The sequence below is a fragment of the Chelon labrosus genome, assembly GCF_963514085.1.
Source record: "Chelon labrosus genome assembly, chromosome: 3".
Classification (NCBI taxonomy): domain Eukaryota; kingdom Metazoa; phylum Chordata; class Actinopteri; order Mugiliformes; family Mugilidae; genus Chelon; species Chelon labrosus.
The window spans coordinates 26,584,082-26,603,489 of record NC_140339.1 but is presented as its reverse complement, the minus strand read 5'-3'; the positions used below and the strand labels follow the sequence as shown (position 1 = coordinate 26,603,489).

Here is a 19,408-nt window from a genome sequence, read left to right as displayed (position 1 = left end):
CTGTTTAGAGTCTGGTTGCTGCTACCTCTGCAACATGCCCCTCCTCTCCCTTCTGTGTGAGTGCTAAGCCTTTTGTGACTGCTGTTAAAAGGACCAAGCCGTGAAGGACAAAGCCCTCCAGAGCATGGCCTCCATGTCCTCGGCTCAGATAGTCTCTGCCACGGCTATTCACAACAAGCTCGGTCTGCCAGGCATCCCTCGTCCAGCCTTCCCTGGAGCAGGGGTAAGAGCCTTGCCGGCACCCCGCTATTGATCCATCTTGTCCAGCTTCACCCAGGGCAGCAATAGGGCCAACCACACCAACACCCGGCCAAATCACATTACACACCACAGCTTTGCACAACTGCCCCTATCAGATAAGCACACAATCAAAAGGAGTGGTAGTGAAGATAACTACATTCACTGAACAATGAACTAAGAGCCATTTTGATCTTGTCGCTAACAGCTGCTCACAATTGGATGTTCTTTGTTGTCCGTTCTTTGTTGTCTATTTATATATCTAATTCTCTAGCTGTGGCAGGGAATGATATCAGCTGGTCAGCCAGGATCCTCACAAGAGTGAGTATCATACTTCACTGATAGAAAATTTTGCATGAAAAAGAAACTTTGTTTGAGCAAAATGTTTGGTGGTTGCTTGTTTAGTTTTTCTAATGACTGGTCGTCTTTTTCTGTTTCAGCATTAAGCCTTTCACTCAGCAACCATATCCCATCCAGCCTGCAGTCACAACAGCCATATCAAGTGAGAATTTACCTAATTAAAAAATAAATGTTTACCCTTTTTTAACATCCCCTTTTGTTCCCCAATTCAGTTAAACCATTTTAGAACCAGGACTAACTAGTCCCTGACCAGGAGCTCAATTAAGCCAGTTTTATCTGTCAACTTTATTCAAAGTTTAAAAATAATAGTATCTGATGCAAAAAAATAATCAATACTACTGCAGACAATTCTTAAAACTTCATAAAAATGAGATTGAAAAACAAGAAAAGCCAACATAACCAAATGTATATAGACTGCCTCTCTTTTCTTCTGTTAAGGGTTTAGTGAATTTGCATATAAACATTTTATGCATTATACAATTCTGCCAATATAACATAAAAATTATTAGTTGCAATGTTGTTAAAGTTGAACACATTCTCTTATTGTTGTGATGTTCCTGTAGGTTACGAGCCCACAGCGGCTCCAGCACCCACGGCACCAGCATGGCAGGGCCGCTCCATCGGTACATCTAAGCTCCGACTGGTGGAGTTCTCCGCTTTCCTAGAGCAGCAGCGAGATCCAGATTCGGTGAGCAGAGCATTATACTAAAGCAAGAAATGCCACTATCGCAAGGTGTTCGTTCCCACCTCTTATCATGCAGTCTTTTCCTCTATGAATACACTGGGACATTTTCCCAGGCAGAGTGTCAACTAAGAGGAGGCCAAAACGAGCTGAAAGGGGCGAATCCTGGCCTGTAGCAACACACAGCATAAAAACGTGCAGAAACAACTGTTTATTAATTGGCTCCTTAAAAGGCAAACTAAATTTGTGCCACAAAGCTCAGCGAGACAATATACAGACTCTCTACATGTTCACTGATTCCTTTTTCATGTTTGCTTTAGCAATTTAATGTTTGCCTACATTTTCTTGTGCACTTTTGGGATTGATATTGAATGACAACAGCCATTAATCTTATGTGCAGCTTAATATTTGAAATTGTTGCATTTGCCCTAAAGGCTACATGCTGGAGAGTCTGCTCAATGAGCTTTTAAACTGAAGTGGAGCACCACATGACAGGGTTTCATTTGGTCACAACAAGGGCAACTAATATCCAAAAATAAAACGTTATTCTCTCATTGGCTGCTTCTCTTTGTTTGCTTTGGGCTATGCATGTGTCTGATTTTCATCCACTATAAAACTGAACCAAAAATTTCTCATTTGAAAATTGAAGAAATGCAACAAACCTAAATTTTGTTTTAAACAAAGCACTCATCATACATTTTAGTGGCTGTTGATGCAGAAATAGTGTTTTTTATGGGAGTGAAACCTGCGAGATAAATTATTATATGGTGGTTTTGTCCTATTTAAAGCTTGAGATAGATCTATTTTGGTCAGAATTTGTGGTGTGGCATCACATTTTAAGTTTATAGAAGTTGGGCAGAGCAGGCTGGCATTCACGGCTTTGTTTAATACAAATTCATTTTTGGCTTTCATGGAGCAGTGTATGTTATTACCTAATTTGTACATAATAAAATAGAAAAGTTGCTTAAAACCATTCAGACAGACGCACAAAAAGCCATGTTGCAGAGGGTTATTTCTCATCATCACTGTGTATTGTTCCCAATCTAATCCTGCCAACCACTATAATAAGAAAGTGGTAATTTGTCAGAACTGGCTTATTTGGCTTCAGTTAAACCTTTGTGTGCTGATTACTTTCTGGATAGTGATGTGCAGTACTGTTACACATTATTTTATTTCATGTCGGTTTACAATCACTAAACTCAGACTGGATAGGACTGTATTTTAATTTTTTACATTTGCAGCTTGAGACACATATTTTAAACTACAGTTCTAATACTAATTTATTCTCTCTTTCAGTACAACAAGCACCTATTTGTACATATTGGGCAGACAAATCATTCTTACAGCGATGCTCTGCTGGAGTCGGTGGATATTCGTCAGATTTATGACAAATTTCCGGAAAAGAAAGGAGGACTGAAGGAGCTGTACGGAAAAGGCCCCCAGAATTCCTTCTTCCTCATAAAATTCTGGGTGAGTAAATCATCAGCCGCACTGATAAATATCATAAAACCGCAGCTTGATTATGTTTTCCATGCATCAGTTTTAATATCATTATACCCTTCTGCATATTGTGAAATGTTTGATGGTAGAATCCTGTTCAGTAGCAGCGTGTTCGGGTTTGTGCTTAGTGATTGGGTGTAATCAGTCTACATAGAGAAGATTGCTCTCTTAATGTTTGCAGAATGCACTCTGCTATATTTGGACTTGCATAGCAGGAGAGCTTTTGATCAAAGCACTCGCTAATTCAGTGTAATATCTCCAAACAATGGAGTGACCTGGTTGCACTCCTAATGGCTGTTTAAACATTGCATGTATTTCCTCACTGATGCAAAATGCTAACTAGCGGCTGCCAACAAAGTAGGGCCGTATGCACTTGGACCAAGTCCCCTCAAATTCCTTTTGAAGTGACCGACAAATCTAAATTTCAAATGAAAGACGGAATCTGCACAATAATGAATGTATAACTGCTTTGCTTAATGAAGGAGGAGAATGTTGTAGGAGGATGTCTCGTCTTTTTGTGTCCATAATGAACAGGATGTTCAGGGCACAGAGAGGCTGCCCTCCAGGAGCAGACCCGTTCAACCTTGTAAATCAGTCCTTTAACGTAACTTCATTTAATCCTATTTAGAGTCTTGTTTCCAATATTGGCACATTAACATGCTTATTCAGATATGGCTGAGTTCTTCTAATTTGATATGCAATGTACACAGATTACCTCAACAGCTCTGTGTTACCTTGTGACATGGGAACTGTAATCAATTATTGTAATTCTTATAGTGTGCTGCTTATTTCAGTTTATATTTTAAAAAACAAAACAAATACTGAACAGTTTTATACTAACAAGAATGCCTGAAAAGAAACACCTCTTTAAATCCAGTTACATTTTAACAGATTACAATTTCTGTTTTTATGAGGAAAAAAATAATAATAATAATTAGAAAATCTGATTAAAATCCGAAAACAATGTGACGCATGTGGTAATAATCCCAGAGACAATCTTCCACATCTGCAGCTTCCCAAGCCGACTCAGTGGAGAGAAATGTCTTCCTCAGTAGCTGGTAGAGACCAAAAATGAAATAATAAATCTTTTTTTTCAGTTACTGGAGAAAAACATTATTCGAAATGATTGTCAGTGTTCCTCCGTATCTGTAAACAAGATTTCTGCTACCAACTTTGCCGTAACAGTTTAGAAGGTGATGATGTTCCACTGTTGTGGGTGTAACAACCAGACATTATTTATTTTAAGCTATTTTTAATTTTCTGGTGTTTCTCCCCCTTTAACATGCTGTTTTAAATACATTTCTTTTTAAACTCAATAGTATTTCTCTAAAAGGGGACCCTAAATCCCAGTGTTCATTTATACTTTGTGTTTTCTCCTCAGGCTGACTTGAACTGCAACATTCAAGATGATAATGAATCTTTCTACGGAGTCGCGAGTCAGTATGAGAGTTCAGAGAACATGACCATTACATGTTCAACAAAGGTTTGCTCCTTTGGCAAGCAGGTGGTCGAGAAAGTCGAGGTATGGACGTTTTTCAAAATCCAGAGAATCAGAACAGTGGCTAAAATGTGAATGACAAAAACCATCACTGTACATTTTTCTTTTGCTCTTCTTCCTCAGACGGAATATTCCCGATTTGAGAATGGACGCTTTGTCTACCGGATAAGCCGGTCTCCCATGTGTGAATACATGATCAACTTCATCCATAAGCTAAAACATCTGCCCGAGAAATATATGATGAACAGTGTGCTGGAGAACTTCACTATCTTATTGGTAATCACCTCACTGACCTGAGTGGGCGACGTCCCTCTCCAGGACTCTCATTCTTCTTCTTCTTTCCGCTGTCAGGATGTGTTGGTGGCTCCAGCTGGGAGGGTTTGGCTGGGCCTTGAGATGAGTTCCTCTTGCTGGTCTCACATTCCTCTCATTCCACAGGGGATGAAACACAGTGTGAGGAGCCTCATTATCTGCAGGGGAAAGGGAGGATAAGAAAGACCAGGAACCCCTGTTATTAGCCATCACATGGGGTCTTAAAGTGTAATTCAGCACTACAGAGAGGGCAAAAAATAAATAAAGAGACAGACACACCGCCATGAATGGCTGTGTGGACAAAAAAAAAAGCCACCAGGGATGTTTTTCCCAAAAGACCGAGGATCTTGAAACTCATTTTACATCTTTTATCTTATGAGTAATTTCTCAAAAGTAAGAGCTAATATGCTTTTAGAAATAGTTGTAGATTATTTGTGGTGTTTGTACACAGGCTCTTTGAGGATATGTTGCTTGTTTGCTCGTTTGTGAAGCAGAAGTTTCAAATTTTGAAGTTTACCTTTGGCTTTCATAAAAAAAAAAAAAAAATGGGACACTTGAAAGATTTTATGTGATGGGACGCTAGGGTCCCAATCAGGGGCATCAAAGCCAGATTCACTGGCCTTCTATTTTTGCAATCTACAAAAATTATTTTCATCATACTTTCATGTTTCGTTAATTTTCTATCGCAAAGCACTACATTAAGTCTGTTTTGATAGTACGTAGTGACAAAACTGACATGTAAACGAATGATGCTAGTCTGACACCATATATTTAGGTTCTGTGATGTTTTCTCGATTTAAAAAAAAATAAAAAAAAAAAAAAAAATAAAAAATCATACTCAGCCCTTTTTCTGGGTTTCATTCCTAGAAGATTACACAGAGTACTTCTCTACTAGATAGTGACTGTGTTCTCCCTTGCAGGTGGTGACGAATAGGGACACCCAGGAGACGTTGCTATGTATGGCGTGTGTGTTTGAGGTTTCAAACAGTGAGCACGGCGCCCAGCATCACATCTACAGACTGGTAAAGGAATGAATGCCCCTCCCAAGTGCTCCCCCCCTTTCTTTTCATAGACTTATCAACCTCAAAACGAGTGGCAGTGCCTCTACATGAAAGTCATACCTACAGATGCTCTTTGGTCAAGGTATCGGGTGAATTCAGTTATGAATCTGTTTTAATATAAGTGTTTGTTATTTGACTGCAGCTGTGAATCGCGGTACAGTTGTTTTATGTTTAAATATGGGAATTCTCATTTCAAATGCGTCTCTGTTGGGTATAAATGTGGCCGTTCTTAAAGAATTTAGATTTTTTTGGTAAATGGAAAAATGTATGTTGTCCTCTTCTTTGTTATGTAGGAAAAAAAAATGGATGCTGGCCTTTTCTGTCGGCAGCCTGCTGTGGTCTGTGTAATATGTTTGAGTATGTTCTGTATGTCTGTACTTGATTATTTGTGAGCATACATACTGTAGATATACAGACATGTACCCACAGCCAATAGATTTCCCAAAGAAACCAAACTAACAACACTATAGACACACGTAGAGCTGAAAGCAGGTAGTTGAGAATAAAGCTAAATTACTATTTCTTAAAAAAAAAAAAAAAGAGAGACAACAACTCCGCTTTCAGTCGTTTGTGTATCCCTGAAGCACTCCAAGTCTTAGCCACCAACAAAAGAATGAATACACTGTGAAAATACTACAAACATTTTGCCTGCATCTGCTTCATAAATGTTGGAAGTCTTAACGCCTGTTAAGCATTTCTGTGCTGCAAACTAGTCTTTCCTGTGTGACAATAAGAGAATTTTAGGTTTTTACACAGGTGAAAGTACGACTGAAACGACTCTAATCAGACTCATCTGGCCCAAAAGCACTTTGTTCCCCTTTCCGTGCTTGTCTCTGTGATGCTTACTTTTGTTCTGTTAGATCTGTGGTTTTAGAACAACAATTTAAATTCTCCTGGCACCACAAATCACTTGGAGACAGCATGTCATGTTCAGTATGCTGTGGCTATGCCCCCTGGAGGTCTCAGAACATCTCCCCCCTCCCTCTGGGATCATGGTGTAATAATTCCAAGCCAGAGTGTTGCTGCCTTCTTGGTCACACTACGTTCACATTTTTCTGTGGCCCATTGATCCCGAGCCTTAAACATCTTAAAGCTGTATGTGAGCTCCAAAAGATGCCACTAAAACTGTGATCTCTACATGTGTTTGAATTGTGTTTAAAGAAAAAAAAAAAACACACACACAATACAATCTGCCAAAGCGTAAGTGTACAGTGCCTTAGAATATACTGTAACATTATCCTTTGCTTTGTTTTACAATCAGTTTTGTGGACGAAACAGGCAGAAATAACTAACCAATGTATTACATGGTGCATTTTCACATCTGAGAAATTATGTTTCCTAAAATTGGTACACTCCTAGGGACACCATTTTTGTTGATGTTTTTAAGAGGCAGTACACTTATGTTAAATTAAGTTTGCAAATTTAAGCTCAGAAACGTGTTATTTTTCTCTAACACTGTAATGTGTTTCAGAAATATCAGCCTTTTTCTAAGAGTGTAATATAAACACAGACTGACTGCCTTTCCTGTTGCAGAAGACCAAAAATACAGAGATACAGTCAATCTTTTTGTCATATCCTGCGTGGTAGCAAGGAAGTGCCTTTGGTTCTAAGTTTCCAGCTTCAAAAACATCAAACAGAAATTAAAAATTAAATGTTGCTAGACCAAAAAAAAAAAAAAAAAAAGATACATAAGTGAAACCAATCACCACATTGCCTTTTAAAGGACTGTAATGACAGCAGGGGAGAGATAGTTACCGGTGAATAAAGCAGGGATGCACCGATACTGTGACCATGTACTCGTATTTGTAAAACAGCTCAGACACAACCGAAACACAGGACCACTCTACAGCAATGTAACGTTAACCTGTACATTTAAGTGAAGCATGGCAATGTCAGCAGTATGGTAACATTTTAGGAAAGGCGGTGATGACAGAGGTAAAGCAGGTCGGAAGGAGTGAAGAAAATAGTTTCTTTAAAGCAAGTAATTTGTTAAAATATCTTAAGGATAAACAACTTGAGGACAAGACGTCAGTTGCTGCATGAATCATGAAATTTGGGCCGTCATCTTCACTGATATTTGGACAAATAGTGTCATCAGATTCACCGTTTGATGAAGATTTTACTGAGCAGTTTTAGGGTTTGAACACCAGCTAAGCAACAGCAGGTGCGTTTCCTGATTGCTTCAGATGTGGGACATTCTGCCCACACTGTGCCAACACCAAAAACTCAGTCAAAGCCACAGGTTGATTCCCTAGCTTGCCATGTGTCACTCATACCCTCCAACTGGCATGTTAATGAGTCTTTTGGCTCAGAGACGTTGTAGGTGTTGCAGCAGTCAGATGTACAATAGCTGGACATTTTAAATATACCACCTTAGCCTATTTCTGCCTGTAAGGCATTCAGGTGCAGCTTAACCAGCATATTAGAAAAGAAAAAGCTCCAGCAAGCCATGCCGACACACTGACACACTGGAACAGCACGTATTACATGCTGTTAGCGTGTAGCATAATGCTACAGTCTCTTATCGAGCAGAGGTAAGTTCTGAGAATATTTTCTGTAACTTCTGACCAAAGAAACAGATGAGTAACATGGATTCAGGGCAATGAATGCAACGTTAGTTACTGCCATACATTTAAAATAACACTAAGTACTTGTACTTAAAAAGTGGTATCTGTGCATCCCTAAAGTGAAATGATATATTCATTTTTATTACTGTAAATTAATTTCAGAAGTTATGAAAGAAAAACTATTTCTCTGCTTGAGGTCAAAGACTTCGTCTAACACCGTACAGCCGCTGACTGCATGCAGGATGTCAACTCAAACACTGAAGCTGTCTGTTTAGTGCACACTTGCAGGTTCAAGTGTTTTTCAGAAAGGTTTTGGAACCAATATGGTTTCCTCTTTCCCAGGACCACACACTTGCACGTAGTGAAAACCAGACTTTCACAATGTTCTCTTTATGATGCAGACACAGCTGGTATGTCAGTGAGGCATCTACAGACACATAATCATTTATTTAACACTCAGAAGGAAATGTGAAAGTTTATGTAATAGTTCATTAAACGCGACAAACTAACATCAGATTTAGGGCAGTGGACGAGGGCATCGAGGCCACCACTTCCACTGTAAGGACCGTAATTATTCAAACATTTACTGTTTCTTACAAAAATTATAATCATCTAGAGTATTTTAATCAAAGAAGCTCTTAATAATTGCAGACAATGTCTCTGGTGGAAGCAGTTCAATCATTCAGTATTTTGCCACAGTCCAGTGGACACCGTGGAGGTTTAATAGGCTTTTTTTTTATGTTTACCCTGTGTATGTATCCGTTCACATTTATTGATTATGTAGTGAGATGTTCCTGTTTTCTTGTTGTACTTGTATACTTGGTTTTGTGATGACATTGTCTGTATATTGCAAGCCCAATAAGATGGTAATGATGTTACTGCTGCACTGCTGGTACATTTAGACATTTTAACACTAAAAACAGCAGGACTGATGCCTTTAACGGCACGAATGTTTGGTGGACCATTTCACTAGAAAATGGACACACACACGTATATACACACACACACACACACACACACTCATAGAAATAGCCAAGTTGAGGAATCACGCTACAAACATATCAGCAGTTTAGCTCTTGTTATTTTATTTTATTTTTTTTGAAGAGTAGGTACTGGTACCTTTCTGTTTTATAACCATTTCCGATGGTGGCTTTAAAGTGATTCTTGACATAGCTCACATATAGCTATCATACACACATTTGGGTTTTGTGTGCAGATGTTTTTATGTAAAAAGGTGCTTTGTATAAAATTCTATCTTAGCTTTTCTTGGTACAGATGTGTGATATCTTTTCATATCCATGACACTTAAAGTGTTGGAGCAAAGGAGAGAAAAGAAGCTCGGCTATGTTTCTGTGTTCTGCATATGGTCTTGTCTTGGCTCCGTAACATTATGATGCCTTCTTGACAATAGTTGATATTTTGTAGCTTTCTAGATACTTTGTATGTATGCAATATTGCAGTTAAATAAATCAGAAAAATATCTCCTTACCTTTTTTGTTGTCACTTGAGTTAAACATAATAGTGTATGAGTGATGGTGAGAGGTCTGACCTGAGGTGATTTGTTTAACTCAAAAAAACAAAAACAAAAGAGAAAAAATCGCATAAACCTTAGATCAACAGTAGATGTAGATATATATTTTTTTTAACCAACCTGTGTCCCAGTTCATAGAATTTCATCCAACCGCCGTAGTAACAAACCACCACCAGAGGGAGACATTGCTTAATTAAAGGTAAATGCACTATGGCTCCTTCCTTGAAAGTTAAACTTCAAATTGCAGTAAACCATTATTCATTATGCAATGTAATTAGAGTGCAGTCACACCAAGAATCTGACAGAAAACTCTAACTCCTGGTGTTGTAATGAAATATTTTGCTAGTGAAAATAAAGAGATCCAAATGATAAACTAATCTGAATGGAAGTATCAGAGGATATTATGACTACTATATGAATGTATTTTATAAAGCACCAGTTTTAAAACATAATTTGCTTTAGGGATGATTTCGGCAATGAATCTCTGTGTGCACTTAAGTTGTGTTTCACACAGAGTCAATATTGTTATAGAACTGGAGGGGCTCTCAAACAGCTGCTGTTAAAGTTAGATGAGTAAAAACCTAAAGGGTTTTCTGTAGGATATTTGACAAACTTCTGGTGAATAGAGCTCAATTAAGAGTGGGCAGAGAGAATAATGAATAGTTTCGGAGTGTAGTGCACCATCTTGTGGTCATTTACAGACCACTGCTGCTTTTCTACACTGATGAAAAAAATTAAAGGAACACCTTTTAATCTGAGTATAGCATCAAGTCAGATGATGAAGATCCCATAGGATCGAAACGTTGCCTGTTTAAAATAAATAAATAAATAGCACTTGGAGCATACACAGTGTGCAGACCATTTTTTCAATAGCATCAAGTCAGGCCACTGATATTTTTCCCTCGTCATGTTTTCTGACTGTTTTTCACCAGTTTTGCATTTGGTTAGGGTCATTGTCGCTGCTGGTAGCATGACAGAGGTTGAACAGACAGTCTAACTCCTCCAGGATAGCACATTAATACATGCCATCGCCACAAGGTTTGCTGTGTCTCCCAGCAGAGTCTCAAGAGCTTGGAGGAGATCCAGGAGACAGGCAGGCGGGAGAGCTGGACAGGAACATAGAAGGTCCTTAACCTGTCAGCAGGACCGGTATCTGCTCTTTATGCATGGAGGAACAGAATAAGCATTGCCAAAGCCCTTCAAAATGACCTCCAGCAGGCCACTGGAGTTAATGACTTTGACCAAACAATCATAAATAGACTTCATGTGGGTGACCTGAAGGTTAGGGTTAGGGCCCTGTGTTCACTTGCCATGGAACACCAGCACTGGCAGGTCCACCACTGGCGACCTATGCATCTCACAGATAAGAGCAGGTTCAACCTGAACACATGTGACAGACGTGAAAGAGTCTGGAGAAACCGTGGAGAACGTTATGCTACCTGTAACATAGTTCAGCTTGTCTGGTCTGGTGGTGGGTCATTGATGGTCTGGGGAGGCACATCCATGGAGGGATGCACAGACCTCTACAGGCAACGGCACCCTGACTGCCATTAGGTATCGAGATGAAATCCATTGTCAGACCCTACGCTCGTGCAGTGGGTCCTGGGTTCCTCCCGATGCACGACAATGCCCGGCCTCGTGGTGAGAGTACGCAGGCAGTTCCTGGAGGATGAAAGAATTGATATTGACAGTGACTGGCCCCGACGCTCGCCTGACCTAAATCCTTCTCTGGGACATTATGTCTCAGTTCATCTGCTGTGGCCAGGTTGGTCCTCAGACTGATCTGGGAGCAGATACCCCAGGACACCATTAGGAGCATGCCCCGACATTGTCGGACTGCATACAAGCATGTGGGGGCCATACAAACTACTGAGCACTGGTTTGCTGCAAAGAAAATTAGCAAAATAGACTAGCCTGCTGCATCATTTTTTCACTTTGGTTTTTGGGGTGTCTTTGAATTCAGCCCTCTGCAGGTTGATCATTATCATTTCCATCAAACAATGTGGCATCCTTTAGTTCCTAACACATTACCCAGTCCATATCAGTATAGATATCCAGCATGGCTTTTTTTTTTTTAACTTGAGATCTGATGTGTTTTCAAAGTGTTCCTTTCATTTTCATCTGTCATGGATTTAAGAATAATACATTAATAGAGATATGTGTAAACTGTGCTGAATCACCACATGCGGATGTTGTTGAGTACAGTTGCTAGTTGGAAACCCTCTATCGGCACTGAGGACGTGACAAATCAACATTTAAAGAACATTTGATCCTAAACTGAGAGTGAGAGACTGCTGCATGATCTATGGTGGATGGTGACTTCAATGCCCAGACACTAGAAGAAAACAAAGAGGAAAAGTTCTAAATCTCGCTCAAATAGAATTCTGATATCAGCCCTTAGATAGGCTATTGTTCGTGGCAACAACAAAAAAGAAGCAAAAAAAGTTAATTAATGTCTCAGAAAACAAGAGATAAATGCTGTGATTTAAAATATAATTATAATAAATCTTATAAATATACTTTTCTATTCTATAATTTTAATCAATAACAGACTATTTTTTTCTTGTCTTAATACTTTGATTTGGAAATTTATGTTCATGGACTTGATGTGAATTTAGTAGTAAATACCCAAAGATGCCTCTAAAAATAAAATCTGATTATGATACTGAACTGACATCGGCTCCAGTTAATAAATAATAATCCTGTCGATACACACATGGAATCCTCGCGGTCATGTGATCACAACAGAGGCAGTCAAGGACGTCCCTGACCGGGCCTCTGAAAGGTGCACAAGAGGACACATGGAGCTCCCAGCCTCCAGCCCCGTCTACAACTTCTCAGACGCATCTGGCACGCAGCGCGCATGCACAAACGGGACCTGAGTATGGACACTGCTGCGCTTTTCTCCGGTCGTGCGGATTTAAACCTATTTCAACTTTTCTTCACTTTTTTAAAAACAAATACAGTTTAGCAGAAAACCTCTATGGAGCCCGAGGAGACTAAGATATCTGTGTGGGTCTGCCGAGAGGAAAAGCTTGTCCTCGGCCTGTCAAAGCGCACAACCTGCTCTGATGTAGTCAAAGTGCTTCTGGAGGACCAAAACTCACAGCACAGTGGCCTTTCTGCGGGGCAGTCTTATTGCATCGTGGAGAAATGGAGAGGGTTCGAGAGGATTTTGCCGAATAAAACGAAGATTTTACGGCTTTGGATGGCGTGGGGAGAGGAGCAGAGGAACGTGAAGTTTGTGCTGGTGAGAAGCGAGGCGTCTTTGGCGAACCACGGAGCCCGGAGCGCAGAGGCGCGGGTGGTGCTCAGCAAACAGAGCTCCTGTGTTACCAAGGGGCCCGCGCGGTCTCCCATGACTTCGATCTCACCAGAGAAGCAGCGTCGGATTGTGAGGAAAGCTTTCAGAAAGTTGGAGAAGATCACTAAGAAGAGGGCAAAGGCGGCGCACAGAGATGCGTCCTGTGCGGAGAGGATGGAGACTCTGGTTCATCTTGTGGTTTCTCAGGATCATACAATCCGCCAGCAGGTTCAGAGGATTACCGAGCTGGACGCAGAGATCGAAAGGTGCGAGGCAGAGGTGCATTTTGACAGAATTAAAAGACACGGGATTAATTACGTGCAGAATACTTATTTGGTGGGTGCCGCTGCAACTCCCAGCCAAGAGGGAGACAAAGAGTGTTCAACTGAGACTTTGGCCAAGTTTGAGGAGTATGTCCGACAGTGTGAGGAGGTGGTTAGACTACAAGAGGAGCTGTGGGAGCAGGAAACTCTTATAGACACCATCACGTCGCAGATCCAGGAGGAGCTTAATCATCGCTGGATGCAGAGGAGGGAAGAGGAGATGCAGAGCAAAGACTCGGAGCGCGTCGGCGGCGGCTCGCCATCCCACCCCGCCACCGGAGCAGGCACAGCATCAGAAAGTGAGCCGCTTTTGGAAGAAGAGAGGATCAAAACGCAGCTAGATGCGAGTTTATACATCGGTCTGCGCCTCAACGCGGATTTAGAGGCTATTAGGAGCGATTTAGAGCTGACCCAGCAGATTTGCGGAGCGAGGGAGAAGGAGATGAGGGATTTGCTGGAGAAAGTGAACACTCTGGATATAGAGGAAGGGACAGGGGGCGAGGGGAGATGTGGCCACGGGACAGACGATAAGACGGGGATGATGAGCACTTTGGAGAGGAAGAGCGGGTGGGTGGAGCAGGCCAGGGGTCTGTCAAAAGCTCCCAGCGTGAACGACGACGACTCAGACACTGGCTTAAGTTCCCTGCACAGCCAGGACTCAGACAGCCTCCCTGTGTGGGAGTCATTGGTTTAGGATTTTACCAGGAAAGTGGCTTATCTGACTGAGAAATAAAAACAAGTTCTGCACTCTCAGGGATCAGAATTACTCTGCATAAATCTACAGAAACGTCACTGTAATATTTCTACATGATGGAGATGGGTTTTTTTTTTTTATCTTTGTATGGCCTCAGTAACAACCCCATATTCTACTACTTTTATAAAACCCTTCTTCAACTGGTTTAGGAACTAGAGTTGATCTCACCAAGAATCTGTTTTTGGCGTATTAATAAAGCGTTTTGATTCTTCATTTTCTTCCCTTTTCTAAAAAAATAAATAAACCAATAAAACCTTGTTTTGTTTGAGGCATGTCTGCATTAAGAGATGACAGGAAATATGTCAGAATCAGGCGACACGGCCAAGTCAAAGGTGTTTGGGATAATTCTGCAGATGTTGAACTACATCGTATGTGTTTTCACTGTGACCCAGACACTGAGCGAAGGGGAAAAAAAAGCTCTGCTGTGAATCATAAAGTCGTGATAATATCTGGAGTCAAAACAGAGGCCCAAAGCTCAAATGGGAGGTCTGCTCCACATCCTGACGACTCACTGAGCAGAAATGACCTTTCTATCGCAGACGATAAGTAGTGACATTTCGCACACTGACATGAACGGCAGTAGGACTGCTTTGTCTCCCGTGTGAGTCTTAATCTACAGCGGCTCCTTTTGAATCTGAACGATAGTGAGACAGCAGCACGCAGCCTCTAGCTCAGTCCAATAAATGTCTTCCCTGACTGTCAACCTCTAAGTACATAAACAACAACAAGCTCTGCTGGTTCAGCGTAAAGCAGCTCTTCAAGGAGGAGAAACTCTTATGTAAGACAGTTTTTCTGTCAGCTTAGACGCTGAGTTTGGAGGTTTGGGCCAGAACGTTTCTTACTCCACAACTAGAGACATCTAAGTCGACAGAGTTCACACAAGTTACAGCCAGACTCCTCATCAAAACAACTTTTCCTCAGTGACTCCTAGATGTGTGTGAGAATATACGTAGTGATGCAGTCTGCAGACTCATTTTATGACGCCATCTACAAGAAGCTCTGCTCTCTTGTTTTTAATGTGTCCCCTCACTCTTCACTCAGTCTTACCCTAACTAACAGATTTAAAGTTGTGCTGGGGGAGATCATTCTCCCGGCAAAACTTTAAATCTCTTTTCTGCAAGATCAATTAATCCGTTTAACAATCAAGAAAAAATGTGCATCACTGTCCACATTAATAAACGAGTCCTCAAGTTAAATAGTAAGGCTTAATTTATTCACAAAATGTCCCTGAGACCAAGATGACCTAAAATAAAGTCTACCAGTGGAATTAATGTCTCTGACCTCTAACCTCATGACAGTATGTTTGAAGTGACCTTTGAAAAGGAGGAACAAACTGAGGAATGAGCCAGTGTTTTTATGAAAATGCAATCAGCTGTTTAACCAGGTTACTGTGTCTAAAGGCTGGACTGTAACAAGTTGATGTGCGACTGTCTGTGGTTTGTGCTATAGTACAACACATTTTATTTGTTTTTAGAGCAAGTTTTCAACTAAACCAAGGATACAGGAGAGCGTGTGATCTTGTCACTGTGGAAATGATATTGTAAGGATGTCATATGTCCGATTGTTATCTTAATGATCAGTTACACTGAGACAGATTGAATATTATTACATTACCAGCCACTAGTTCCACTAACACTTACATTCATTCAGTCCCAGCGGACCTCCCGCTACAGTTTTATCTCCACAGAGATCTCCGGCCTCATGGGACTTGTGATAGGACATGAGAGAGATCAGTGTCAGAGGCAGAGGCAGCACAGCGCTGTCCTCTGGAGCCACTGACAAACACCTTCCATCTAGAGTTTAGACGACAGGATACTGCTGCTGCTCACTCCTGTAGAAAAGCGCAGCAGTGTCCTGTTTACTATCAGAAAAAAAGTTCAGCATCAGAGAATAATAAACATGAGACCTGTGTCGAGTTTCCACCCTTGATAAACCCGCCCATGTTCTGCTTTATACCCGAGTACACAGTGATACTTAAGACAACACAAAAGTATACATTACTTCCTGTGTCTCCAGGATTGTATGCCTACTTAATAGGTGTATTGAAATGATGAAAACCGCAAAGAGAATAAAAGTGTTTTCTCAGCATATACAGTGACTACATGATAGTAGCAAAAAAAAATGTCACAGTTTGGGATAAACACTCTTTTCCCAGTGTACTGAGTTACACGCAAAGTGACATGTGATTTGACATTTTGTATCACAATTATCTTTTCACTCTGGTTCTCAGCAGGAAACATCTTGTAAAGCTGTGTTTCAAGTCTCCCATTCTTAACAGCACAAGGTAGATGCTGGTCGTAAATATTTTAAAGCAGAGTGAGCACACTAACAGCTCTCTTTAATGCTGTTGTTAAAATGAAAATGTTAATGCACAGCAACTTTCAGCCCACTGGCTGACTGTGGGCCTTTCTGTGTGGGGTTTGCATGTTCTCCCTGTGTCTGTGTGGGTTCTCTCCAGGTACTCCAGCTTCCTCCCACCATCCAAAGACATGCTTTTTAGGTTCATTGGTGATTCTAAATTCGCCGTAGGTGTGAGTGTGAATGGTTGTCTGTCTCTCTGTGTTACCCCTGTGATAGACTGATGACCTGTCTAGGGTGTACCCCGCCTCTCGCCCGATGACAGTGGGGATAGGCTCCAGCCCCCCCCCCCCCCCCCCCCCCCATGACCCTTCACAGGACAAGCGGTTACAGAAAATTAATGAATGTAACATTTAACTAATAGTGCTAGCACATTTAATATTGTGCCAAATATAACAATCGACTAAATCAAGTCTCAGGGGGCAAGTGGCGTGGTGGTTGACACTTAAGGTTGTGGGTTCGATTCCATCTGGGGCCTTTCTGTGTGGAGTTTGCATGTTCTTCTCTCCAGGGTGTACCCCGCCTCTCGCTCAATGACTGACAGCTGGGATAGGCTCCAGTCCAGGCAAATAACCACTGGTGAGGAAGTGGAATTTAAGAGGACTGTATGACAGAAAAGCTTTTAGTGTGCAGGACAGCAAATGAAATATTTGAGAGAATGCCCCAGCTGCTTAAATGATATATCTACATCTGAGGATGTTCAGTGACCGTGATCTGTCTTTGTGCAAACACATTTTTGTCTTGGGGCCAGCTGTCTACAAAAGTAAATGAAGAAGAAGTCTCTGACGTGAAAGACATTTTTTCGTCACATTCAGACTGATTCAAGAGCTTCACAGCCGCTCAGCTGCTCGGAACATGTCACAACTTAGAGCAATACTCAAAATACCTTCGGCTCCCACTGCTGTAAAACACAAAAACCTAAAATTCTCACACTCGTGAGGGTTGTACGACACGTCTGTTCAGACTGATTTAATATACACAATATAGAGAGGACTTTAAAGTGTTTTTGCAGACCATTACTATGTCAGAGTGAAGTTGGCATTTTAGATATGAATTACTGTAATTTTATTTCAACCTATTGAACATTTGTGTGAGATTTTTTAAAAGATAGAAGGCGCATTCCCGAGTTATGGACAAAAATGTATTTTGAGAGGTCACAATGAACCACCAAATTCTAATCAGTTCAACCTTGAGTCCAAGTGAATGTCTGTGCCATTACTGTGTCAATTTGAAGAAATTCAATTTGAAGAAATTCACCTCCTAAGACGTGGGAGGGACGGGAATTGGAAACTGGTCTCTTCACATTTTTGAATCATGGCTGGTGGACGATAAGAAACAGTAAAAGTGAAGGGACGAAATTATGATTTAGACATGTGAAGGGCCTATGCCTTTGAGTCCCGGTGGAAAACATGCCATTGAAAGGGACGCATTGTTTATTCATGGCTCCTCTAACATTACTAATCACATTCTTAAACAACAGTTTCATCAGGTCAAGTTTAAAAGGTATTCATTCTGACTCAAACCTACTGTAAAACCATGTCTTAATTCTCAAATGAACCCTTGACAAAATATCTTGTCAAGGTGTGAAAGTACAATTGCTTCCCACAAAGAGGGAAATACAAGAACACCCATACATAAGCCACCTTAAGTGTCTTTGTTCTTTGAATTTAGGGCAACATCGCCGTCAAACAAGTGGGAGTACTGTATTACGTGCTGTCTGAATGGCAGCCTTCCTGCCGCTTGATACACACAACAGCAGCCCCCTCTGTGCTCACCTCTCTCCATTGCCACTTTGTTACACTGAGGAACATAAATGAACCTGACTTGATGGAAAAAACCTTTATCTCACAAGCGACGGTGTAAGACTACACACAGTAATCTCAGAGGAGGGCAGGGGGACGTTCTTTGTCCTTTGTTTCAGTCGTGAAGTCTGCGCAGAGTGTTTCCCACATCTCTGAAAGGAGTTGCATAAATGTCACGTTTTGATTATGTGAAGTGTCTCCAGAATCCTTGGAGATATTTGAGAGAAAATTCAGGAATGTGAAGTGTCCTCCTTGAAGGCCTTTTCTGGCCTTTTCTTTATTAAACAGACAAAAGATTGAGTGGAATGTCAGTCAGGAGTTTGAATGCTTCTCTCTCCTTCATGCAGCCAGAGCTACATGCAGCCTTTTTGTTTCAAGTATGTCCAAGATTCACTGTTTTATTCCAACTTCCTGACACGTCCACAAACATGCACAACTCATAGTCCTGCACACGCTAGAACACCATCTCAGGCCCTGGGAAAGAAAATGTCACCGTCTTTGTTCTGGGGTCATCGCGGGGTTCATAGGTCATATTATCAGAGGTTAAAGTTACTGAAGCATCGCTGCCATCTGACTCTTGCTGCTGGGGGTCATGAAGGTGAACAGTGGGAAAGCAGGAGCCGATAGAGAAAGCACACTTTAAGCAACAGGGCTCACAGGCTCTTCATGGCCAGAGCAGAGTGTTTCCTGCAGGGAACAGAGGTCTCAGTCCAGCTACTAAATCATTATGTCACTGTAGTTAAGTCTATAAAGAGCCATGACACCATCTCGATGCATCAACTCTGTCCCGATGAGGAAATGACATCCTGAAGAATATCCTATTCAGAGGAGAGCTTCACATGTTAGTGGGAGCATAGGTCAGTCTACAACTAAAGAACTCTGAAGATGCACACCCATTAAACCACAATTAAAACTCTTATGTAATGTTGTCAGTTTACAGCCTATGGCACCAAAAATGACCTATGACAACAGTTAGGATGTTATAGGTGATTTTTCAATATAACACCAGTAACAGCTGCTTATGTTGCAAAACATGCAAAAACCAACACAAATGCACGTTTGGTGTCGTACTACGAGATGCTTTACACTGATGAGTGAACAGTTCCAACATCTCCCAAC

The 19,408-nt window shown here is 41.1% G+C and overlaps 2 protein-coding genes across 3 annotated transcripts in view; both read left to right on the top strand.

Moving 5' to 3' along the window:
- tead1b (TEA domain family member 1b) overlaps positions 1-9,849 on the top strand; it is a 43,889-nt gene extending 34,040 nt beyond the window's left edge. For both annotated transcript variants that reach the window (XM_084541560.1, XM_084541559.1), the window contains 8 exons: positions 92-223; positions 512-558; positions 678-739; positions 1,161-1,285; positions 2,576-2,749; positions 4,161-4,301; positions 4,401-4,553; positions 5,510-9,849. In XM_084541560.1, the coding sequence (XP_084397686.1) occupies positions 92-223; positions 512-558; positions 678-739; positions 1,161-1,285; positions 2,576-2,749; positions 4,161-4,301; positions 4,401-4,553; positions 5,510-5,623 (948 nt within the window). In that variant the 3' untranslated portion in view covers positions 5,624-9,849. The remainder of the gene's footprint in view (positions 1-91; positions 224-511; positions 559-677; positions 740-1,160; positions 1,286-2,575; positions 2,750-4,160; positions 4,302-4,400; positions 4,554-5,509) is intronic.
- A 2,824-nt stretch (positions 9,850-12,673) lies between these two features.
- LOC311485376 (ras association domain-containing protein 10-like) lies at positions 12,674-14,316 on the top strand. The gene has a single exon (XM_084540740.1). The coding sequence runs from the start codon at positions 12,732-12,734 to the stop codon at positions 14,067-14,069; it is 1,338 nt and encodes a 445-aa protein (XP_084396866.1). The 5' UTR covers positions 12,674-12,731; the 3' UTR covers positions 14,070-14,316.
- The last annotated feature ends 5,092 nt before the right edge of the window (positions 14,317-19,408 follow it).

What these genes read in the sequence shown, in the direction of transcription:
- LOC311485376 (XM_084540740.1), top strand. Translation starts at nt 12,732, where the DNA reads ATGGAGCCCGAGGAGACTAAGATATCTGTGTGGGTCTGCCGAGAGGAA.